This window comes from Stegastes partitus, unplaced genomic scaffold (assembly GCF_000690725.1).
Source record: "Stegastes partitus isolate 25-593 unplaced genomic scaffold, Stegastes_partitus-1.0.2 Scaffold1770, whole genome shotgun sequence".
Taxonomy (NCBI): domain Eukaryota; kingdom Metazoa; phylum Chordata; class Actinopteri; family Pomacentridae; genus Stegastes; species Stegastes partitus.
In genome coordinates, this window is record NW_007579501.1 from 103,641 (window position 1) to 128,887 (window position 25,247).

At 42.7% G+C, this 25,247-nt stretch overlaps 1 protein-coding gene across 2 annotated transcripts in view; it reads left to right on the forward strand.

Moving 5' to 3' along the window:
* flnba (filamin B a) overlaps positions 1–24,827 on the forward strand; it is an 88,097-nt gene extending 63,270 nt beyond the window's left edge. The window contains exons 25-49 of one of the 2 annotated variants that reach the window (XM_008302172.1): positions 538–738; positions 820–993; positions 1,089–1,251; positions 2,180–2,340; positions 3,906–4,197; positions 4,684–4,837; positions 4,943–5,132; positions 5,222–5,469; positions 6,524–6,607; positions 7,775–7,865; positions 8,328–8,468; positions 8,962–9,090; positions 9,939–10,112; positions 11,248–11,406; positions 11,491–11,694; positions 11,875–12,027; positions 12,757–12,879; positions 15,098–15,364; positions 16,148–16,285; positions 16,377–16,492; positions 19,513–19,645; positions 19,764–19,940; positions 20,410–20,628; positions 21,050–21,259; positions 23,185–24,827. In XM_008302172.1, the coding sequence (XP_008300394.1) occupies positions 538–738; positions 820–993; positions 1,089–1,251; positions 2,180–2,340; positions 3,906–4,197; positions 4,684–4,837; positions 4,943–5,132; positions 5,222–5,469; positions 6,524–6,607; positions 7,775–7,865; positions 8,328–8,468; positions 8,962–9,090; positions 9,939–10,112; positions 11,248–11,406; positions 11,491–11,694; positions 11,875–12,027; positions 12,757–12,879; positions 15,098–15,364; positions 16,148–16,285; positions 16,377–16,492; positions 19,513–19,645; positions 19,764–19,940; positions 20,410–20,628; positions 21,050–21,259; positions 23,185–23,372 (4,289 nt within the window). In that variant the 3' untranslated portion in view covers positions 23,373–24,827. The remainder of the gene's footprint in view (positions 1–537; positions 739–819; positions 994–1,088; positions 1,252–2,179; positions 2,341–3,905; positions 4,198–4,683; positions 4,838–4,942; positions 5,133–5,221; positions 5,470–6,523; positions 6,608–7,774; positions 7,866–8,327; positions 8,469–8,961; positions 9,091–9,938; positions 10,113–11,247; positions 11,407–11,490; positions 11,695–11,874; positions 12,028–12,756; positions 12,880–15,097; positions 15,365–16,147; positions 16,286–16,376; positions 16,493–19,512; positions 19,646–19,763; positions 19,941–20,409; positions 20,629–21,049; positions 21,260–23,184) is intronic. The other variant, XM_008302173.1, reaches the window with a different exon arrangement.
* The last annotated feature ends 420 nt before the right edge of the window (positions 24,828–25,247 follow it).

Below are 25,247 nucleotides of genomic sequence, written 5' to 3' on the forward strand. Positions count from 1 at the left end.
CAGTGAACATTGTGTCTGCTTTAAATAAGGCAGTAAACATTTCCTTTCCTCCTTCATAAGAAGATATCATTTATTTAAAAGATCAAATGTAAAAGAGGTATTTGCATAAGTATCCATCCCACTTTAAAGTAACTCACCTAATTCAACAGAGGTGCAGCCAGTTGGTTCTAGAGGTCAGTTCGTAAACACAAATCATCTGAGTGCAGTGAATGTGTCTCAGTGATTGTAGTATAAAGATGCTTGATAGTTTTTTTAGGCACTGCATATGGCTACACTCAGTGAGGCTGAAATTCTGGTGACACGTTCTGCCCACCAGCACCTCTAAAGCTCGTTAATTAACATGTTGTATGCCAGACTTCTGATTACCAGCAGCCCTGTGCCTCAATATTTCTTGGCCAGATAGAAAAGCACCACAGAAAAATTTCTTTGTTTAAAATATAATTTCTGTTGTTGGGAATACAGTTTTTGTTCACATTTCCATATTCAGGCAGTCCTCAGTTCTATGGTGGAAATGTAAAAACTACCATTTTGTTGAAGGTGCGAAAGCAAAGACGGAGGTGATTGACAACAAAGACGGGACCTACACGGTGACTTATGTCCCCCTGACCTCCGGCATGTACACCCTGCTGCTGAAGTACGGAGGCAAGACCGTCCCTGGTTTCCCTGCCAAAGTGATGGTAGACCCTGCTGTAGACACCTCCAAAGTCAAAGTGTTCGGACCCGGAGTGGAGGGACAAGGTGCAGTCGGGTCCATCTGAGTCAGCATCTCTGTTTGGTGTGAAACCAGTCATTTGTTAAACATAGTTTTCTTTCCTCCAGCTGTTTTCTTAGAAGCCACCACAGATTTCACCGTGGACGCCCGTCCTCTGAGCCCACGAGGAGGAGACCATGTGAAAGTGGCGGTCAGGAACCCATCAAAAGCGGTGACGGACTGTGTGGTTACTGACAACGCTGACGGGACCTACAATGTCGAGTACACTCCTTTTGAGAAGGGTAACACTCCGAGTCACAACCGAGTTACTTAAATCATAGAACAGAAATGTTTTTCAGACTGAGATAAAGACTGGCTGTCGTTCTGTCGCTGTTAGGGGTCCACAGTGTCCAGGTTCTGTATGACGACACTCCGGTTCCTAAGAGTCCGTTCAGGGTTTCTGTGTCTGAGGGATGCCTAGCCAGTCGGGTGGTGGCTTCTGGCCCCGGGCTCCAACAAGGCCTGACTGACCAGCCCAACCACATCAGCGTCGTCACCAGGTACTGCAAATCCTGAATTAAAAATATAATAATTTCAGGCAAATCACAGATGGTCAGCTGCTTTTGTTACATTTACAACACCCCTTTGGAAGTTCTGTCATGGAAACATGTCAAGCACCATCTGTGATGAGCACTGAATGTAAAAGAGCAATGATTGTGTCGTAGTGGTCAAAACGCTTGTGCATAATCAGTGACCAGGTGCCCAGCACATTGAAGCCCCCACGGTTTAGCTCTTTTGTGCAGAATGTTCTCCTTCAGACGCCTCAGGACATTATAGTAGAACTCTGCCAGAACAGTTTGACCCTGGGGAACTAATTCACAGTGAAGAACCATGTGAAAGTTGAAGAGAACAATGTACATGTTCCTGGCGTCCCTGACCTGATGCCACCATCTCTAGTGTTGGAAACTGCGGCATTTCCACTGTGAAAACTGTTGTTTCTTCTCATGGTGGTAGCCACAGGCCCACCTCTCGTTACCAGTGATGGTCTTCTACATGAAGGTTGGATCATCACGCTGCTGACCGACAGAATGTGATATTTGCTCCCTGCTGCAGGTCGAGGTCCGTGGAGAATTTGCTAATGAACACCTAGAATTGGTCACAACAATGTGTGTGACACAAGTGATGCTGTTGATCGCACCATGTCACACAGAGTGCTGATACCCAACTGCACATGATCATCATACATTCCCTGTACATGCGCAAAGGACAATCTCGAAACTCTGTGATCACACCATGTAGTTAAAGTTAGTCTCTCTGACAGCTGTGTTGCTGTGGAAACACCACCAGTTTGTTTTTTTTTTGTACGTGCATGTTGTGTCAGAAAGAGGAAAAAGACCGATTGTGTTTAAGGGTTTTGAGAAAAGCTTAATTAGTCTGGGTATTTTGGTCAAGCTATTGCTGATTTTGGGTGTGTTGTTCCTTTACCAGGGGGGCAGGTATTGGCAACCTCGGCATCACTGTGGAGGGTCCGTCGGAGTCGAAGATGTCCTGCATAGACAACAAAGATGGCAGCTGCAGCGTCGAGTACATTCCCTACAAGCCTGGCGTCTACGACGTCAACGTCACCTACGGGGGAGAGCACATCCCAGGTGAGATTCAGGTTTTGTGTTTGTTTTGGTTTACAGTTGTGTGTACAGCTTGAAATTAGAGACACAACTTACAACTTGAATAGCAATTATAGATTTTAGAAAAGAATATTTGTGAAGTAGTGTGGCTGTGTGTGCTATGCTGCCATGTTCTCAGGAAGAACAATCTGGTATTATTGTATAATTTGTTACTGTCAACAAATCCCAAAATCCCAAACCACTCTCTGATTTCCCAACAAGAAGAATAGGATCAGACTCATCATAGTGATTTGTACAGACATTAATAACACCCTGAAGATGAATTCTTGTAAAGTGAGAAAGCTCGTGGCAAAAATCTGATGAAATACTTCTCATCAACATGGAATAAAAAGCAATAAAATAAATTTATACAGCCTCACTATGATCTCTCATGTGTCTGTTTAGTCCCTAAAGGCCTTTATAATGCCACTTTAATTAGACTTTGTTGGCTTTCTTCTCATTTCCGTCTATAAACGGCCGCCGATGTTGAAAGATGTGGTTAATTTTCCTCAGTTGATGCTAAAAACATGTTGCTGATGTTATTGGCTGGTAAAAGATTTGTCGAGTGTTTCAGCTTAACGCTTTCAAGATGTGGCTGAAGTTGCTGGCTCAAGTTAAAAAGCTGCAGCTCTGTTTAATTGACTCACTTTAGGAAAAGCTCAGCGTGCTTCCTTGTTCAACACCTTTCGCAGACAGCTGTTGCTTTGTGGTTCTTTTATATGAGACTATGTGCTACAGTAAATTAGTCCGAGAATCACACCTCAGTGAGTCAAAGGCAGATTTACTGCAAAAGGTGAACTTGGTGACAGTATTTTCTGGCGATGATCAACAGTATGGCTGCAAATTGTTATTTTTAAAATAAATAATAAATACCTTCTGATGATGCTCAGTGTGCTGTATTCAATCACACTTAAACTGCCTAAAATCTTCTATTTGAAAACATCATTTAAGTACATTTTGTCTGCTGTCTTCATCATAAAAGTTAGGTTTTTTCTCAAAACAAAGCAAATTGCACTGACTCAATGAAGCATAAAAAATAAAGTACCCCCTTCAGCTCCCTCCAAAAACAAACAAACAAAAGATTTATTAACTGAGACACAAACAACAGTTCCAATTATGTTGATTTTTGGTTACTGCAGTAACCCTACCTCTCCTTTGACTTGTTTTTCTGAGTTTTTGGTCTTAGTTGCTAGTTTCAAGTCTCCTTCAATACAGCAATTTGTAAATTATTGTCCCATTTGGAGTCAAATAGCCAATATTGCAGAGTGTGTTTTAGTGTGGGGCTACATTGTGATTGCTACTGCATCACCGTGCGTCGGGTTCTCAGGTTCTCAAGTTCTTAGTCAGATCCACCCCTCACTAATGACAATTAGTTTTAAAAAACCAAGGTGAGGACTGCCAAAACTCCACACTCGGAGCTTGAACGCGGTAATCCCCAACCCGCTGGGTGATGTCACTGTGTCCACTCATGATGTACAGTCTATATATCTGTGACAGTCATAAAGCAGATTTCTTGTTTTCATTTATTTGTTTTTGCATTGCTCTTCCAGGAAGTCCATTCAAGGTCCCAGTGAAGGACGTGGTGGACCCCACTAAGGTCAAGGTGTCTGGGCCCGGAGTGGGGTCAGGGGTCAGGGCCAATATCCCACAATCCTTCAAGGTGGACTGCAGGAAGGCGGGTGAGGCTCCGCTGGCCGTGACGGTCACTGGTCCTAAAGGCGTTGCAGTACCCGCGGATGTGACCGACAATGGGGACGGGACTCACACTGTGTCCTACACTCCTTCTATGGAAGGACCGTACTCTGTGGCTGTCAAGTATGGAGACGAAGACGTCCTTAGCAGGTACACAGCTGTACTGTAGTACAGGAGTGCTAATGTTGGTTTTGTTTAGCAGGAAGCTCAATGTTCTTCATGAAGAGACCAGTTTAAAGACAAAATCAGATCTAATATAGAAAATCTGGTGCAGTTCCTACATTACACCACTCGTTTACTAGCTTAGTGTGGTTATTCTAGACACCAACAGTAACATTCCCGTTGCTGTTGCTTGGAAGCAGGGTTCTCAGGTCTTAGTGTTCATTTTAACACTTAACCTACTTAACATCTGACATTAAATGACTTTCAGTGTCATAATCACAAGCTTGCGAATTTCATTTGAAGGTAGCAAAAAAATCCACTGTCTTCATTCTGTGGAAACCAGAACTTTTAGGTTAATCTGAGTCAAAAATGAGGCAATGAGACAAATTAAGCAGGTGCTTTTCAGATTTATAGTATTTTGTCCTGTTGTCCCTGAAGATCAGTGTGTGTAGTAACTCTCTCTGGTCTCTTCAGCCCCCTCAAGTTTCAGGTTCTGCCTCAGCATGATGCCAGTAAAGTTCGTGCCCGTGGCCCCGGGCTGACCAGTGGCGTGCCCGCCAGCTTTCCTGTTGAGTTCAATATTGATGCCAAAGATGCCGGCCAAGGCCAACTGACCGTGCTCATCACAGTCAGTAACACACACACACACACACATATAGCTGTAATTAAACACACACATGAAAGTAAATGAAGGCATCACACTTCAACATTCTCTCTTTTCCTTCCGCTTAAGGATGAGGATGGCATCGCTAAGCAGGCTACTATCCACGATAATGGTGACGGCACATATCGCGTGTCTTACGTTCCCGATCGTGCTGGCCGCTACACCATTTCCATAAAATATGGCGGTGACGACATCCCTGCATCGCCCTACAAGGTCCGCGCCACAGCAACTGGAGATGCCAGCAAATGCACTGTTACTGGTGGGTGACCGCTGAGAAAAAAAATTGCCAAAACAAGTATACATATAAAAGTGAAAGCAAAGAAATCTGATAAGATGTCCTCCTCTCAGGTCCAGGTGTGGGCCCCACGGTGGCCATCGGCAAGGAGCTGGGCCTGGTAGTGAACACTAAGGGTGCTGGGAAGGGGAAGGTGAACTGCGTGGTGGTTCAACCCGACGGCAGCGAGGTGGAGGCCGAGGTGGTGGAGAACGAAGACGGCACTTTTGACATCTTCTACACCGCACCAGCGCCTGGAAACTATGCCATCTACATCCGTTTTGGAGGGAAAAACATTCCGTGCAGTCCCTTCAATGTCATGGTGAGAAAAGAACTCAGAATTGTTTTTACACTGATTTCAGGATCCAGAATGAGTTCGATGAGCCTCACCAACACATGGGAACTGATGGAGACGGCACTTTATTTGACCTTTTTTGTAGTCTGAGTGGACATCCAAAACACATTTAGTAATTAGTTTTAGCTCCTTGACTACAAACCTTGCATATCTGGTCTCTAATTATTTTTCTTTCCAGGCAACTGCTGGTTTCCACATACGCTTGTATAACATGAAAAATCTATTGACTATTGTCTGTAGCTACCACCAACATTTTCCAAATCGGACATGGCACGGCAAGTCAAGAGCAGTAGGAGCACGTCCATCGTTTTCTTTAACATTCACATAGTTGTGCACCATGAATTTGTCCCCCAGGGGTCGGACAAAGTACAACAAAGGCAAAAGTTGTACTGCAACGTCCTCAGGTGTCTGAGGGAGAACATTCTGCACAAATGACCTGAAATGTGGCGCAATGGTATGTGGGGGCTCCACTGTATTTGCGCCTGGCCATAACGAAGTGATAACATGCATTGTTTTTTTGTTTGTTTTTTTGACTACAACAACACAATCGGTGCTCTCCACCTATTTAATTCACCAGAGTTGGCTTTCTTGCTTTTTTTCCCCTTAGTTGAAGGGTTACCGTTTTGAGACAGTTTAAGAGATTCTGGGCTCATCAGAGATGGTGCTTGACATGCTTGCATAACAGGACCTCCAGAGGGCTGATACAACGCGCTGTATCGCTGCACAAGGAGACTACTTTGTCAGGGATTTAAATCAGCTACAGTTTTTTTTTGTTTTTTTGTCATAACTTTAAATCTTGATACGTTATTTATTTTCTGAACGTTTTCCCCTTCTTCTCCAAACTAAATGGTGGTTGTGAAGGAGAGACAGTTAATCTGTTCACACACTAACTATCTAAATATGTTAACTAGGTAAACATGAAGAATCTCTCTCCAGAATCACAGACTGCACCGTGGATGTAGACAAACCTCAGTGTATGTGGGCTGAAGTTTAACATTGACCCTTACTGTCATGTCTTCAGGCTACTGATGAGGTACCCATGATGAAAGAGCAGACGTCTCTACAGCAACAGGCCGCTCCCCCTGGAGCTGGCTTCCAGCCATGGGTATCCAGAACACACACACACGCACACACAAAACACACATTTACACTCACATGAACACTCATAGACTTGAGGCCTGTACTGAGAAGCAAGGTCGACATACCAAAGATGTAGCTTTACTAAGCTTAACAACCACAGTGACAGTGAGTTTCACTGAAACACAACAGAGTGTCTCAGCACTACAGTTTCCACAGAGCTCTGACCTGTGGCCATATGATAAGAAGCTCATGGTAACATTAGCCACATTAGCCGCACAAGATGATTACACTGTGGATTTTCTTATTGTTGTGAGCACACTACCATTAAAAATAAAAGTAATCCCGTGGTTCTTCACTTCCTCAGATGCTGCGAGTGCGTGAACGCTCTTTTGTTCACTCTTGCAGCCAGCAGCAGAACATTTGGTGTGTTTCGCTCCTGGCTGAGACATGTTAGAGTTAAACTGTGGAAGAGCAGCCGCAAACGCCTTCATATGGGACCTTTAAGTCATCAGTTTTGAAATGCTGTTTTGGAGATAAACTACCAATTACTGCTTGTAAACAGTGGAAAATAATGCACAAAAAGACACACAAACTTTAGCATACACATTATTCTTATGATTTGGGTATAATGACCATTTAACTAGCACTGACACACTTTCTCTCTCTCTCACACACACACACACACACACACACTGCTCCTTTCTGTTGCAGGTGAATGGCTGCTGGTTAAAGCCTGACCTCTCACTCTCTCTCAATTCTAAATTGTACTCGCTTGACTGCTTTGCCGCCTCCATCACGTCATCGCTTCTCTTTTTGTCTCAGCCAATGGGATCGCAACAAACTTCTAACATCACGAAATGAGTAAACCCCAGTAGGTGTTGCTATGGTTACGGGTGTTTTGAGGATTTTGTTTTTCCCTCCAGGGGTTTTGTTGTGGTGCTCTTTCTCTTTTCCTCCTCTTCCTCAGTGCACTGCTCATCACTGTGGCTGCTCACAGAATGACCTCATCATCATCATCCTCATCCTCTTCCCCCTCACTGCTCCATTGCACTACACTTTCCAGGATGCCCCTGTGTGGGCGGGGCTTGGATGCAGCAGCAGCATGTTTGCAATACAGGCCGCTGAGAATTTGTGTTTCAGCCTTAACAAACAGTAAACTCCATCCCTCTGTCTGTGTCTTCTTCTTCTTCAGGTCATATCAGACGGCGGCAGCGTTAACGGCAGCGGCTTCAGACCGTTTGACATGGTGATACCGTTCTCCTTCAGGAAAGGAGAAGTCACTGGTAAGGGACCCATGGAAGGGTTGAGTGGATTTTGGCCTACTCCCAATAACAGATAACATTAACATTAATACTAACTTAGTCAAGGGAGTTCAAGTTAACAGCAGCTCCACATGATTTTATAGAGATTCTTTACACCACAATGCCTCAGTCAGTAGTTTCACAATCAGTCATTAATACTGAGCATCCAACATAAACAAACATTTGTACTTCCTTCTTTATGTACCTTAGTTACTTTTATCACACATCTATTGTTTATCTAACACATAAGACTGACTTTTAAGGCATGTCTTATCTTTAAATTTCAAAACATGGCTTCCACAAGGGACTAACTCTGAGAGAAAAGGGGCTGTTTGTTTTAATCAAACAAATAAACGTAGTCAGGTAGGGAGCCCGTGCTTCCCAACACTGCGGAAACTCACCCATTACAGGATTCAGAAATGAAAAAAAGCTTCTCTCCTTCAGGTGAGGTGCTGATGCCTTCAGGGAAATCTGCTTCGCCGCTGATCACAGACAATCTGGACGGGACAGTCACAGTGCAGTACTCTCCTACTGAGGCCGGCCTCCATGAAATGCACATCAAATACAACGGCACACACATCCCAGGTATGCACACACACCCAGCAACATGAGTGCTGTTAAATCTGATCTCATGAGGTTAGAGTCAGAAAGGGAACATGTACCTCCTGCTATCCTGTTCTGTCTCCCCATCCTCACTGACTCTGGTTCTGGATGTTTTTCCTTCCTGGTAAAGGGAGTTTTTCTTCCCACTGTTGCCAAATACTTGCTCAAAGGGGATACATGGAAACTTTGGTTTTGTTGGGTTTCTCTGTATAATTTTGTACGGTCTTCACCTCACTATAAATTTAATTTAATTAAACTGATTTAGATGAGACACTCAGAGGCGAACTGCTCACTAGAAATCACAGTCTTGATTAGAACGCAGTACCGATCCAGTCAATCAGTGCAGGAGGATGATGGAGAAGGAGCAGTCTGAACAACAGGCCGAGCAGAGACAAGGGCAGGCATCATATACATGCAAACAGAGACAAGACGAGGACAGCTGTACTCATGTTGATTGTGTGCATGTGTGTTGCAGAGTCTCCCCTTCAGTTCTATGTGAACCACGCCAATCGTCACAACGTCATAGCCTACGGTCCTGGTCTGAGCTACGGCATCGCCGACAAGACAGCCACGTTCACCGTCTACACAGAGGACGCCCCTGAGGGTATGTTGTGTACTGAGGCAGGACGGTTAAATGCCTCCACTGGATAGCAAAAAGGAAAAAAAGCTTTCTAAACATTTGCACTGATTTGTAAGTAACTAACACATATCACTGTGACATTTTTGCAGTTGATTAGCTACAATAGGACAGCTATTTTTTGCATCATAAGTTTTCTGAAATTCTATGTGTAAATACTGAAATAGCTTATTATCTTAGTAAATATGTGGTAAATTGCACAATTTTCCATTACACATAAACACCTAAATCTACAGTATATTTAACATTTTTGTTAAAGCAAAACATCTTTGAATGTTAAAAATGTAGTTTTTGTCGGTAGTCTGTTCTTCAGTGCTAAACTCTGATTTGCTTTTTTGCATCTTGTAGCGCAGAAGTAGCACATTTTAGGACATGGATTTAATTTTTCAGTATTTTTTTTATCAACATGTATCGCTTAATTCATGAGATGAGATGAACTTTATCGCCCTGAAGGAAATTAGTCTTGGGCTAAAAGTGCCGGATGCAGCTGCACAAATACAACAAATAAGCACAAAACAACCACACATGACAACATCAGTCAACAAAAAGTGCTTCAAGGGTAAAAACTATGTGTTGCACAGAATGGAATTGCACTCGATCATATGAGCGTATGGCACAAGGTAAAATACAATAAATAACGAAAACTCCATCAAATCCTAAGTGGGGGTAATAATTACTAAATAAAATGTAATCTAAAAACCAAAACTAAAAAAATATAGGAAGATAAAAGGATAAAGGTGTCTGCCACTCCAGCCAAGAGATGCTATACTGTCATACTTCATACTGTCTGACCAACTCTCTGTCTGTCTGTCCAGGGGGTCTGGACTTGGCCGTCGAGGGTCCATCCAAAGCAGATATCACCTGTGTGGACAACAAAGACGGATTGTGTAACGTCTCCTACCTGCCCACACTGCCTGGAGACTACAACATCCACGTCAAATACAATGATGAGCACATCGCCGGCAGCCCCTTCTGCGCCAGGATCGTCGGTCAGACTGCACACAAACACACAGACACACAGCGTTACATGGAGAGGCAGATCATCACTGATCAGCTGTACAAATGCACATTAACAATTCTGCCTTCTAAAGCTTTTTGGAATGAAAAATAAGATGGTAAAATAACGTAATGTCACTGGCAGACATGAGTCTTCGTTAAAGATGTTTAATAAATGTCTAATAGTTATATAGCTCTGTCAATATTATCAGCATCAGCCATTAACATTTCTCTTCAGTAAAGGTTCTGGTTCTGGTGCTGATTCAGACTCTTCTGAGACACTGCAGTATGATATTTTTTGTCAGTACTCTAATACTGATTTATGTGGGTTTGGTTGGGTTTTTTTTCCTAGAACTGATACTGCATTCAAAATATTTTCAGTTTCAAACATTTGTAATTTTAGACTTAAACATTTGTTGTGTCCTCCTCGACAGAGCAGAACCTACAGTCAGATAAGGAGGGTATGAAAAGTTTTCCAGTGTTTTATATATAGTCAGCCATCAATAAATAAAATCTGCCAATAAGCGCTGGCAAAACAATATCAAAGCAGTTACTTCATACAAGACAGTACAGTAGAGTTGCTTTTTTTCATCAGTATATCATATTTCTCTCAAGCCATACAAGCAAGCGTAACCCAGCCTTTTGATTCTTTCATGTAATAAATTGTTTTGGACAACAAAAGATTTATTTTAAAACCTTTCAAATCACTAGATCTAAAGCATGTAAGAACAAGTGTGCCAGCTGGTTCTTGGTGAGCACTTTAATTAACAAAAAAAGAAAACTGAATTTTTATACACAAGAAAATCAGCAGAAACAAGTGAACATGATGATGGATTCATGCTGATCACATACTAATGAATGAGCCTAGTGCTGAGACCAGCATTAGTACGAAAGCTGAGCATAAGAAAAGATGCATCAGGTTCTGTCAGACTCAGCTCAGCTATAATTTGGCGGTCACGATTTTCACTGCTAGTTAAAGGAAGTATCAAACAGCTCAGGGAAGAGGATGTGTTTATTAAAGAGCAAGTTTTGATCCATGTTAAAACAAAGAAGTTCAAACAGACAATGTATGATACCTGGATTTAGCTTTATGTCCACAGTGGCGTCTTACTTCTGTGTGTCTTTCAGAGGACAACCTGCGGCGCTCTCAGATCAAACTGGGCTCTGCAGCGGATTTCACTCTGGACATCAATGAGACGGACCTCAGCCTGCTGACCGCCAGCATCAGGGCGCCCTCTGGACGCGACGAGCCCTGTTTGCTGAAGAGATTGGCAAACAACCACATCGGTAACACAGACAAAGTGATGAAAAGAAAATTAAACATAAATGTTTTTATATGCTTTATTGTGATGCATTTCTTTCTCCCTCCAGGTATCTCCTTCATCCCCAGAGAGGTGGGTGAACACCAGGTCAGCATCCTCAAGAACGGCAGTCACGTTGCCAACAGTCCCATCACCATCATGGTTGTCCAGTCTGAGATCGGCGACGCAAGCAGAGTCAAAGTTTCCGGCGACGGCGTGGTCCAGGGAACCACCTTCAACAACTCCAGCTTTGTGGTCGACACGCGGGAGGCCGGTCAGTCCAACTTGTTATTGGACACATTTCTTTGTTTTTATATAAACACATACAATATTTCCTGTCTTCTGTCCCTCATAATAACATTAGAGTCACAACGTTAACTGCCGAATCTGGTAACACATCGCTAAAAAGAAGTGTGAATCTATAAAGCAGTCAGGATTATCTGTGCCTGTGCAGGTTTTGGTGGTCTGGCTCTGGCCATCGAAGGTCCCAGTAAGGTGGAAATCCAGACGGAGGACATGGAAGACGGGACCTGTGGGGTCACCTACTGTCCTACCGAACCTGGAAACTACATCGTCTCGATCCGCTTCGCTGAGGAACACGTCCCAGGTAAAAACAACAATAATAACAATTATAATTTAGAAACAGCTTAAATTAACAGTCACAACAATTCCCCGTCTAGTTAATAGGTTACTGATTCTAAGTCTCCTGAAGGTCAAATAATATTTTAAGAATAGGAATAAGTGTGTATGTCGAAGATTTTAACCATCTGAACCCCAAACCTGCCGGTGAGTTTCAAAGGCATCTTATTGTTACAGAATCGACAAAATGACACGATTTACAATCATAGCAAGACGTAAAAACAGAAAGAATTGTCTGATTTTTCAACTTTTTGACGGGCCTTGAGCTACTCATGTGTCACGTCGTGTGGTTGAGGAAATTACTCAAATTTAAGCTTAAGATCTTAATGTTTATTTAATCATGTTATTGTACGTCTCATTTAACAAGACGGCAAAAATAAACAGCACAAACCAGATCTTTAAAACTGTAAATTTTACACGCCTCAGTGCCTGGTTATTAATGACTCAACAGTCACGTTCAGGGACTTGTCAGCTGAACTGCAGGCAGTGTTTAGACCAAACCCATAGTTGAAGAGAATGGAAACTAATTCTAAATCTAAGTAGTAAAATATCTATAGTGTGCAGGGTTACCTTTTCTTTTCCAGTATTGGTAACACCTATAGAAGAAAATGAAACTGCTTGAAGTGCAGAGGGTCAGTTAACAACAACTGCAAACATTGTTTCAGACAGATAATTTACAGTGTTGGTTTGTCAACAGGAAGTCCGTTCTCAGTGCGTGTGACAGGCGAAGGTCGCATCCGGGAGAGCGTCACCAGACGACAGAAGGCGGCGGCTGTGGCCAGTGTGGGGAGTGTGTGTGACCTCAGCCTGAAGATACCAGGTATACACACACACACACACACACACGTTTACTTTGCTAATATTCAGGCTCACCTGATTAGAAAATCAGGAAAGTTCAATCTCTGTTAATCAGCTAAAATGTAAAGTTTCTCTCAAGCAGCATATTGTTGAATCAGCATCTAAACCAATGAGCTGTAAGGTTGGTTATCAGCCAGAGTTTCCCATCATGCCCCGGTGGCGTGCATTTGCTGGAGAGAAGCTTGGCATCTGACTACAAAAACTGCAGCCATCTTGATCTCACAGTGTTACTGTTGCCTACAATTGCATGACATCAGAGCAAGTCGGGATCAAGTTGGACAGAAATCTAACTGGTAGTGATCGAATATGTGCAGATGACTCATCTGGAACAGGCCTGTTGACAGCCAGGCCTGTCAGTCACAGCTGGAGTGGAATGATGAGTAGTTCGTTAGTAGTAGTGTTCCATAGCTCTGGGTTGAGTTCCTCATGGCGTGTAAAGCTGGGAGGCTAACTAGCTGTGGGGGGAACTTGAGGAACAACGGACATTAACATCTTCACGTCTTCAAAAACTTAAGAAAAATAGATTTTTACCGTGTGGGACCTTTAACATGGCTCAGACCTTCTGGTTCCAACCACCGGGCTTGAAAACACCTGTCATCAGAGCTGTTTATCCTCCTCTTCTAAGAACATTTCCTGTCCAAAGCTTTGGCATTTCTCTGGTGTCTATCTGCTGCTCTGTACTGACTGCACTCTGTCATCTTTGTCATTGTCCTTTATTTCCCTGTTCTTCCACCTTTCTTTTTTCTACTTTTGTTTTCACACTTTAGCTTGTTTGTTCTTACCTTCCGTCTCATTGTTTTTCTGCCTTTTTTCTTGGGTCTGTCTTGTTTCTCTTCTTCCTCCCTCTCCATCATGTCTCCTCTCCTCCTCAGCTTCTCATTTTCTCCTCCTCTGCCTTGTGCCTTCCTCACGCTCCTCACTCCGTTACCCCCTTTGTGTCCTCCTTCCCCTCTTCGTCTCTTTCCTTCAGTGAGTTGGTTCCTCCTGGTTTCTTCTCGGCAGCTCCTTTCTCACACCTCCTCCCGCTCCTACTGCTCCATCCGGTGGTCGGGAAGATCCAGCAAAGCCCGTCCCTCTGCCGTTACCCAGGATCAGCGCCTGTCGCCTGGGCGAGTCTCCCTCATCTCTGGCCTCTCTGGTCTGGTGCTGGTGGGGGAAGCGAGAGCAGCGAGGGGTGTTTGGGTTGTTGATGGCCACCGCTCAGCAGGCAGTGCTGGGGTGGAGGGTGGGTTGTAGAGCTCTAGCATTTTCTGGGATTAGCAGCGCAAGGTTCGCCACATAACATGCTTTTTAAAGCTGCTGTGTGCAATTAACCAATGTCATCTTGGGTCAGCTTTACTTTGTTTTGCTTTTAGGGCAGAGATTGAGTTATGATTTAGAGCCCTTCAGTTTTTCTGAACTTTGTGTTGTCGATCAAGATATTAGTTTAATTAATCCTGAAGGAAATGTTTGAAAATCACTAATACAGTACAAGTGTAAACATGTCTTAGTGATTTAAAAATAATTAAATGCTCTAAACTAAAATTGCTCATTCATTAAAGCATTCAGATCCTTGGTTAGTTACTTAAGCCCATTTGGAAACTCCAGCTTTGTGTTTTCTTGGGCAGTTATCTTTTAGTTGTCACAGTTGCAGTTTTTTATATATTGTCTCTAATGTTCGTGAACTTAAAGACAAATTGATAAACTAATATTGTACAGATATACGCTGACTGTGCAGTGTTCAGACCTACCGCATTAGTTTTTCTTCTGTCGAGTTTCCTTTCAGATTGATAGAGCAAAGCTTGAATTTTTTTGCACTGCAGAAAGAAAATAAATCCCAGAAGAGATTGTATTTTTGGAGTAACTCAAGTTTTGCACTGAAATGCTTACTCTCACTGCTCAGGTTTTAACTTCTATAAAGTCTGTCATGTTGGCACAAATTCCAGGGAACATTTTTTTTGTCAATACAACAACTGAAATCTGACATTTTCTTCTTCACATTTCTACTTTGCTTTGCTCTTTTGCTTCTCATCTGTTTGTTTCACCACCAACCCATTTTTATTTATTTACTACAGCTTTATTGGCGTAATGTTTTGATCAAGACAAATACAACAAACATGCTTACAAATGATGAAAGTTAATCAGTTAAGTGTACAAACACAACAGTAGTAAAACACAATACCGTCTGTCTCTCTTTGCAGCGATCGACATGAAGGACGTCACTGCTGAGGTTACTTCCCCCTCTGGAGCCAGTCAGGCAGCTGAGCTGGTTGCCATGGGCAACGACACCTACGCTGTGCGCTTCGTCCCCACAGAGATGGGCGTGCACAGCGTGAGTGTGAAGTACAGGGGCGTGCACGTGCCTGGAAGCCCCTTCCAGTTCACTGTGGGGCCACTGGGAGAGGGCGGGCCTGCCAAGGTGAGAGCAGGAGGTCCGGGACTGGAGGGCGCAAAGGCTGGAGAGCCAGGTACTGACACACTAACACCCCAACACAAACATTTACACTTGACCTGAAAGTCTGATGTCCTGCTTCCACTGCACGCCATCTGTCACTCATCACTGTGGGAAAAGTGAAAACTATCCCAGTGAATGAGACCACTGGGAAGCAGTTTGGCTCAATGGCTGTTTTAATGTGCTGTATGAATGAATGTGACTTGACTAACTTGAAAACACCCAAATAATTCTTCAGTGCAACAGAGCTCCAGATGTCCTCAAATTCAAATTAAGCACAGTTCAGACTTTGACTGTAATGGCTTTATTATTCAGCCAGAGAGCCAGAAAACAGCCGGTACTCATCTGCTGCAACAATAGTGTGTCAACTTGTTGGCCTGTGAACAAAATATAAACTATGACAATACAGAGCTAAAACATCATGTCATAATGAAGGACCTGCTGATGTGTTTGGTAATCTGGCCTTGGGAGGACATGTTCAGGCATTACTATCAACAAGTTAAACTAGTTTATTCTCATCAAATCTCACATATTGCCCTGCTAATGCAAATAATAGATCAATAAATGTTTCCTGTTAATGATAACTGTCGAGTTTACAAATAAAACACTCCTAACTGTTTAAAACTGTTGACTGTTAGATAATGCTGAGAGAAAGTGCTTAGTGTTTAACAAATCACTCTGCTAAAGAAAATAATGTGGAATAATTCCTAAAGACCTGGACTAATGGGTAGGAAGGATATTTGTGTTTTGTGGATCTGCTGTTTTCTTACATCTTCTCTTTGTGAACCACTCTGACCAGCTGAGTTCAGTATCTGGGCAAGAGAGGCAGGGGCTGGGGGTCTGGCTATCGCCGTGGAGGGACCCAGCAGGGCAGAGATCGACTTTGACGACCGCAAAGACGGATCCTATGGCATCTCTTACGTCGCTCAGGAGCCTGGTACACAAAACACACACACACAGTGTACTTGTCGACTGTTCATTCATGTATCTCTGTCACATTCAGTTTTATTCTCTTCTGTTATTTCCAGGTGATTATGAGGTTTCTGTCAAATTTAATGACCAGCACATACCTGACAGCCCCTATCTGGTTCCTGTCGTCGCTCCAGTCAACGACGCTCGTCGTCTCACTGTTGCCGGTCTTCAGGTGAGGCATGAGGAGACACCTCCACACCCAACCTGCCCTGCTTTGCTAAAGGGCTCTGGGGCGCAGTTGCATAAAAGTCTCAGTCACAAGGATAGGTTAACTGGGTTCGAGGTTCGACTGGTTTGGGCTTTTGTTTTGAAGACCGACACATTTTTGGCCAGCAAGTTTGTAACAATAGGAGAGAACTGTGTTGAAACCAACTATGAAGACACAATATGCTCATTTTAGCCCCAAATCCCACTTGGAATTGGATTTGTCCCTCATTTAAAACAAAGAAAAAGGATGGCTTGATGTTCAGTGTCTTATACAAACCATTTCAGTCGAACCCTTGCAGGCAGACAGTCAAGTTAAAGGAGCTGATCAGTGTCTCTGAGGTGGTATGAGGTACTTTTCCATTGTCAGTCTATGACCTGCAGTAGAGTAGTGTCCTGTGAGTCTGAGGAAGCAGAGAGGACAACTGGTGGGGAAGCTCTGTGAATACAGTCAGCATCAAGATATTATTTTAGCCACTTAAAAAAATCTAAAATAAATTGAAATCCAACATCTGCAAAATAAAATGCTACTTTTAGAATATCCTCCCACCTTGCTGTCAGACAGCCCTTTCCTTCAGCAGTTTAATACAGTGCGTGGTGCAGGTGTGCTTATGTGTAGTGCCAAAGTAAAGTGGTGTCTGACGGCGAGGTAAAGTGGTGAGGATATTCTAAATGTAGTGTACACTTCAAATTGATGGATTTTTTTTTTTTTTTTTTGTGGTTAAATGATGTTTTGCTGCGAGCTGTCCTCTCTGTGTCTTCAAACTGGGAGGCATGCTGACCGCCATCTACTATAAGTTATAAATGGACTATGGAGAAGTACCTCATACAACCCGTTTCAAAGATATCAAACTATCAAACTATGCTTTTTAAGTATTTGAATTCCCTTTATGCAACTGGCCTCATGGATGTGACCGCTGCCAGGCAAACACTCTGTTTCTGTGTGACGCTGACGCTTTGGACTGAGAGAGGTGCCAAAGGGAACATGAAAACATGGCGTTTTCCATCCTGTTTTGGACACATTCTTGCTTTTTTTTGGATTAACTCTGAGAAAAATTCCCATTTTAATTACGTGGAAATTGGTTGATGTTGTGATTAAAAAGATCAACTAAAAACCCAAAGATAGTCAGGTTATTATAACATAGAATAGAAAATGGATTAGACAGAAAATGTTCTCATTTGAGAGGCAGGAACTAGGAGTGATCAGTGTTTTCTCTTGATAACTGAATGATTCATTATTATACTTGTTAAAGATCATGTCAGTTGAGGAACTAATTTGATGAACTGAATGTAGGGACATTTACTGAACACACACCACTGATCAGATTTAGATCATCTTCAAAACATTTTGTAGCGATGGTGGCCCCTGGAGGAAAGGTCACCAGACACCAAATTCATCTGTATTTTTTTAAAGACATTGAATGGGAACATTTGGAATATGACCTGTCCTGTAGTCTCGCACTGAGCTGTTCAGATTGGCTGAGTTCAATATCCGTAATCAGCAGATCTTCCCCCATGAAACTGTTTTGCCTGGCTCTGGTCATCCCTTCTTCTGTTCGGTGTGGAACTGTTGGTGTTTCTCTTGTGTTTCATTTAAAGGCTTTTAACAGCATCATCATCATCATCATCATCAGCTCCCTGGTTGCCTCACTGCAGCAGACAGAGGCAGGCCACAGCAGACTCCCGCTGTCCTCCTAGAGACTCTAGTCTTTTGTCTGTAGATGTAGACAACCTCCACTCTGAGTTTGCAACGCTCACAGTCATGCCAGTATTGTTTGAGTCTCACTGGACAGTCAGCAGATAAAGTACAGAATTCTTGGTACCTAATGAGAATAATGTGTTAATGTTAAAATAATGCTGAAATGCATCAATATCTTTATCGACAGATCTTCAAATTGAATTTGTCCTTAATACATCACTATACATCGTACCAAGTCACAGTTATTCAGATAACATATTTAAAACAGATGTTGACCCAACAGAGTAATAAAATCACAAATGTGACTAATTTAAATGTTAGGTTAAGACTCTCATAGTATTTCCAATATAAATTTACCTGACTAATTTCAAAGTTTCTATTAGTTACAACATTACTTCAAATGAACTAATGCTGTGATTGTGGTTAGTTATTAAGCCTTAGTGCTGGATTAGGCACAGTGAAAATGGTAAGAAGACACCATTAGATTACAAAATCTAAATCTTGTAAACCATTGTGTATGTACATTTATTTTTAAGACATTAAACTTTAATAACATATTTTTACCGTACTAAATTTATATTTGTATTTTTATTAATTAAAAATGGAACTGTGATATCTCATCTGTCCCTGCACTGACAAATATTAAGTGATACAACTGTGACAGATGTTGGTGGTAACTTGTGTGTGAAAACTAGACCTTAGCTTGTCTCTGCAGCGTCAGTCCCGGCATATGTGGTGTTTTATGAGTAACAAGACGTTAGCACAGAAATGTTTGGACTAATTTAGAAGCTCATTATATAGCTTGTCCACCAGAGAGCGCTAGCAAGTCAATTTTTACACTGAAACTTCTTCAGTGTAATGAATTTTTAATATTCTTCTAAAAAAATGTTCATATTAAAAAATAAACACCTGCAACTACAATTCGGCTTTTTAGACTCTAAAGTGTTGCAAAGCCTGTCGGATTGATTTTTGACGTGCCTAAAGAGAGCGGACACACACTGTTACTGTTTAGACTGTAGTTCATCGTCAGTGTAACTAACCCTGGTTTTACTGTGGCCTTCTGAGTCTGTCTGCTGGAGGTGAACCAACAGGAGCTCAGGTAAGAGCAGAATACATGGAGGTAAATATTACAACTGGAGCAGAGAATATAAAGGAGAAGAAGGGAGGAGAAACATGAAAGAAGAAAACAGTGTTTTGTTTGTGCTACTGTGATCTGCTGTTAACTAGTGAGTGTATGTGTGTGTGTTTACCATGCTGTCCGTCCTGTACACTGTGTTTAAACTCCACAGGAGTCTGGTCTGAAGGTGAATCATCCAGCTTCCTTTGCAGTGTGTTTGAACGGAGCGCAGGGCAAGATGGACGCCCAAGTCCACAGCCCCTCTGGAGCTGTGCAGAAGTGTGTCGTCTCAGAGTTGGAAAGAGGTCTGTGTGTTGATAGGTGCTTTGGAGGTGCTATATAAAGCAACATAAAGAGAAAAACTCAGAGTACGTTCCTACAATGTATGTGTGCGTTAACAAACCTCTCTGTGCTGTCTTCTAGACAAATACGCTGTCCGGTTCATCCCCAGAGAGAACGGCGTCCACACCATCGATGTCAAATTCAACGGCTCTCACATCCCAGGAAGTCCTTTCCAGGTCCGAGTCGGAGAACCAGGACAGACCGGAGAGCCCAGCCTGGTGTCAGCGTACGGAGCTGGACTGGAGAGAGGCACGACAGGTGGGTCACTGGTAACCGAATGACTTGTCACCCCATAAAAACATAAATCAAACAAAATAAAACACAAACCTTTTGTCAACCTACTCATTAATTAATCAGGCAGCTCTAAACTAAATGATCCAAGATTTGTCTGAAGTTGTTTTTGTGCAGTCAGCTACACACCTCCACAACATTTTAACCAGTACACAGTGGTTCAGCTCTGAACCCTAAGCAGGTATTTCTTTTCCTGTCACATTTTTCACTGCAATATAAAGTCATGCAGTGTAATAAGTCATCAAAGCTACAATACCATTTATCATTTAAAAAAAGAAAAAATGAAAGTTGGATTTTTCTGATTACTGACTTCACAAAAAAAACTCAAAAACCTGGTATTTTGGTGTTTGTTTTTCTTAATTCACTGGCAGGTTTTGGGCTTTGCTTAGGGGAGCATTTGATGTAAAACAAAAATTAAGTGTTTTTATTCTTACAGGTAACCAGTCAGAGTTCATTATCAACAACACTAAGGCGGGCCCGGGGGCCTTGGCCGTGACCATTGAGGGTCCGTCCAGTGTAAAGATGGAGTGCCAGGAGGTTCCTGAGGGCTTCAAGGTTCTCTACACTCCCATGGCACCTGGAAACTACCAGATTAGCATCAAATATGGGGGACCTAACCACATCACTGGCAGCCCCTTCAAGGCTAAAGTCACAGGTACGGTGCTGGACATCACGCTGTCCTAACACACACTGTTCTCCTGAACCTCACACTGCAAAGTATGTGTTTCAGCCACGGGAAGAGGGATGACTGTGATATGCAAGTGAAGCTAAGTGCTAAAATAAAGGCAGCTGGGTTTGCTTGAGTTTTATAAAGATGCTTCACCTCTTACCTAAAGGCTTTTTTTTTAGTTTTTTGGGATAAAAGGTCAAACAACAAGCAGTGGGTTTAGTTAATACCTGAAATATTGCCGTCCACATTGCTGTCAAGATCCAGATGGCTGAGAATCTTCACACATGCAGCTAAAAGCAGCCTATTTTGTCAGACACGCTGCATCAGTACTTTCCTTCTGCCGACTTTACACAGTAAGGTTTAGCAAAAACTGATTCTACCTGATGTTTTCCTCCTTGTCTCTCAGGTCCTCGCCTCGTTAATGTGACAAACGCCAGCCAGACGTCGACCCTAACGTTGGATCCGGCAGTGCGGTCATCCAGCAGCAGCTTCACGCAGAGTGCCATGCCCAGGCCGGCCGACTCCGACGCCAGCAAGGTGCTGAGCCGAGGACCCGGCCTCAGCAAGGCCTTCGTGGGCCAGAGGAGCAGCTTCTCTGTCGACTGCAGCAAAGCCGGTAAGGAAGGCTCCCCGACAACATGATGTCCCTGCTGACCTGTGATGATAAAACATATGAACAACTCGCTCCTTCACCGTCTGCTTTACATTCCATCTGATCAATACAAACAAATCGCATTGGTCCGGTCAAGTTATACCACGCTGCCAGTTGAGGGAAACACTCTGCAGATGCTACAGGAAGGACTTGATGCATTTACTGCTCATCATTCATGTTTAAAAAGGCTCAACTGAATCCAGGTGCAGCTGTGATGTGAAGCTGTGCTTGGTCATTATTCTGCTGCCGAGGTTCGTCTGTGGTTCTGTGGATCTGTCCAGCTGTTGCTGTTTCAGCTATTTGGAATTCAGGAATACAGCAGCTTCAACACTCAACACTCAGCCAGCAAAGCTATCAGTGCAGCTCAGCCACTGACTGCAGTGAGACAGACTGTATGACAGCAGCCATAAGGTGGCAAAGCTGTCACTGTAGCTGTAGCTCCAACTATGGTTCTGACATATTCATTTTTAATGGTTGTACCTCTGACTTCATGCAGCAGCAGTGTGTGTGTATGTTGGCTGAATGTTATATTAAAGCTGCAGTATTCCTGAACTCCTAAATTAACAGCTGGACGGACCCACAGCACCACAGATCAAACCACAGCAGCAGCCAAACAACAACCTTCTATCCATCCACAGTTTCACCATCACAGCAAGTAGCTGGAGACAGTCGGAGATCAGCTTTTGAAATGAATACTGAGCAATAAAAGCACACATCATGTCTCCTCTCTGTAGCGTCTGCAGAGTGGTTCCTTAAACTAGCAGTGAGTTAGAACTGGCCTGAACCAACACGCGGATCAGAAGGAATATAAAACATATTGTAAGGTGATACAAATCAGAAACTTGTCCCCTCGCACGGATCTTTACAGAAGCTGTTTTAAGTAAGTCCGTAATGCAGGACTAAATCATTTCTACACATGATAGAACTATATTCATACGACACAGAAGCAGAATTTGGTTGCAAGAACGGGGAAACTGTTCAAAAAATAAATTTCTGAAAATGCAAAATTATTAATGAAGATAGAAAACTAACGTGATGACTAAGACACATTTAGCAGTCTAGTGAGGCTTAGAAAGAATCACAAACATGATCAAGTTTAGCTTCAAGGGTAAAGCTTAAAAAATGCACCCTGAAAACTTAACTTTGCACTAAACTCTGCATGTCTCATGTAAAAAGAATCACACAAAAAATATATTTGCTTAAACTACATTCTGTAAAAACAAATCCTCTGATCTCCTTGGTGTAACTGACTCGCTGCAGTCAACTGTCATGTGAGAAAAATTCGCTTCAGTCCAGTTTTGCCTTGACTGGGCTGAACTGCAGGCTGTGTTTAGACAAACCAGGTAGGATCAAGTATAGAAACAAATTAAAAATCTAAGTAGTCGATTGTCTGTAGTATGTAGAGCCACCATTTTTCTTTCAGTGTTGATAAAACCTGTAGGGAAAATGTTGTCCAGCTGTTGGAATTAAACAACACAAATCAGCTTACATTTTCTTAGTTTTATGCTTCATGACATAACCGTCACACTGCACAGAAGATGTGTTGAGTTCTGGCTCCTAGCCGTGGCTCTGAAGGACTCCATGTTACAATGACAAACAAGCAGCAGGAAATAAAAATGGAACAGGAGCAAGAACAGCGATTTAATCAAACAATTCATCAAGGTTAATGTCTGACAAACTTTCAGTACTTGACAATTTGTAATAATCTACCCAGACTTCATCAGAGCTCACTTCAGCAACAGTATCAGACGCTGTTTGAACTTAGCGAGCACGACGAGCCTTTGCTATGATATGATGCAAATACAAGAGGCTGGAAATGTATCTACTAATGCCAATGCATCCCCAGATCTAACTACTGCTTTACTCACTGTCCTTCCTCCTCTTCCCAGGTAAGAACATGCTCCTGGTGGGCGTGTACGGCCCTCAGGTCCCCTGCGAGGAGGTTCTGGTCAAACACTTGGGCAACCTGCAGTACAACGTCAGCTACGTGCTGAAGGAGCGGGGCAACTACATGCTGGTGGTCAAATGGGGAGAAGACCACATTCCAGGCTCCCCCTTCCACGTCACCGTTCCGTGATGCACCGACGTCTCCGCTGTCACTGCTCCATTTTGCATCCCTGTTCGAGTTAAAATGGACACTTTAGCTGCACTACAAATAACTGTCCAATAAACCAGCTGCTCAGCAAAGCTTCGTACACTAACTCTGTAAAAGTCTGATAGTTTAGGGATTTTGCCTGACACACTAAAATCTTTCTCAAACTGCTTCTAATAAAGGAGATAAAGTGACAAATTTTGAAAGCATTGAAGGGTAGATAAACACATCAGTTGATGAAAACTTGGTACTTTTCTCTGCAGTAAGTCATAGAAGTGAAAATGGTAAAAATGGAAGACATAAGATGGAGCTGTAAATAAAACAGAGAAATGAACTGATTGGGAAACAGAGGTTTAACCTTTTAATTCTTGCTACCCTAAAATTTTGCACTTGATATTTTTCATGTCTAATTGGTCAATTAAACACTGCTGTTTTTACACAAGTAGCTTTTTCCAAAATGCCAAACTGGATTTAGAAAAGGTTTAGACTGAAATGAGCCTTTCAGGAATGTAACTGGAACTACACAGCACTTTCCCTGAGTGAAACAGTGCCAGGAATAACGCGAAAAGGCAAAACGCATTTAAAATGGAGTTCTGTGAGGTTCCTTAACTGTTTGATTTTGTCTGTGGGAGATAAATAAGCAGCGCCACAGGGAACCAGCCAATACTAAACCAAATACATGCAGCAACTGTAGCTCAACAGAATTACGAAGCGCTGTGAATGGAAAAAGTGACGAAGCATCTCAAATGAAAGAACTGGAGTTCTCTGTCAGTATGATGTTTTGTTAAAGTGTTTGCTCCAACAGGAAATGTCAAACTGTACGCAACTACTGATGTTTGTTGTTGATTTCTTGCTCTTGAATTTTAGCTACCAGAATCCCAGGAGTACTTTACTGTTGCCATAACGAATCACGGGCTGTTAAAGCTGCCTTCACACTACTGTTCCCTGCACTGTTTGACAGACTACTCAGTTATGTGCTAGAGTTGTGGGTTCACTGCTATTCTCTGTTGATGGCGCTTCCTGTATTTTCACATGAACAGATCTGACTTTGCTGCTCACTTCTAATCTGCTTCACATCTGCCTGGACAGAAGACGTTCAGCTCTAATAACGATAATGAAGAGTGTATGACTATCCGTCAGCGATACTCTTTGCAGTGAAAGCACAATCATACATACACGTCACCGCATAAAACGTTAAAAGAAAACTTTGAAACTCGGATCTGAGCTGGAAAATAAGGTCAGAATTACAGTTTGTGTGTGAATCTTGAAGACCTGATGTTTTTGCCTTGTCGTCACTGATACTTTTGATACTTAAGGATGAAAGGATTTTTGTATGGGGCTGAGAAAAGCTTTTCATTTTGTATTAGGGAATGGGTGTTTTAATGTGAAACTAAACCCTGAGATGATGTACATTTGATAATTAAAATCGACTGGAATTAAGAACGTTTTCAGTCTTTAATTTCCTTGTTGTCATTGCTTCCCTTTAACCTTTTACCTTCCAGCTGCATCTCTTCAATCAAAGGCGTTTTTAATTCCCAGTCCTACCAGTCTGGAGCCGTCCAGGAATATTAAGACAGAGGAGGGACCTAAACTCCTGAACTGCTGAATAAAGATGCAGTTTTCAAGGCAATTTCAATAAATTACCTCAACTTGAGGGCTGCGAGGCGACTCGGTGGTTAGCACTGTTGCCTCACAGCCAGAAGGTCACCGGTTTGTGTCCCGGTAAGGACACCTGGGATCTTTCTGCGTGAAGTTTACATGTTCTCCCCGTGCAGAGTGGGTTCTCTCCGGGTTCTCTGGCTTCCTCCCACACAGTCCAAAAACATGTATGTATAAAGAGAGTAAAAGAGAGTCAAAAAC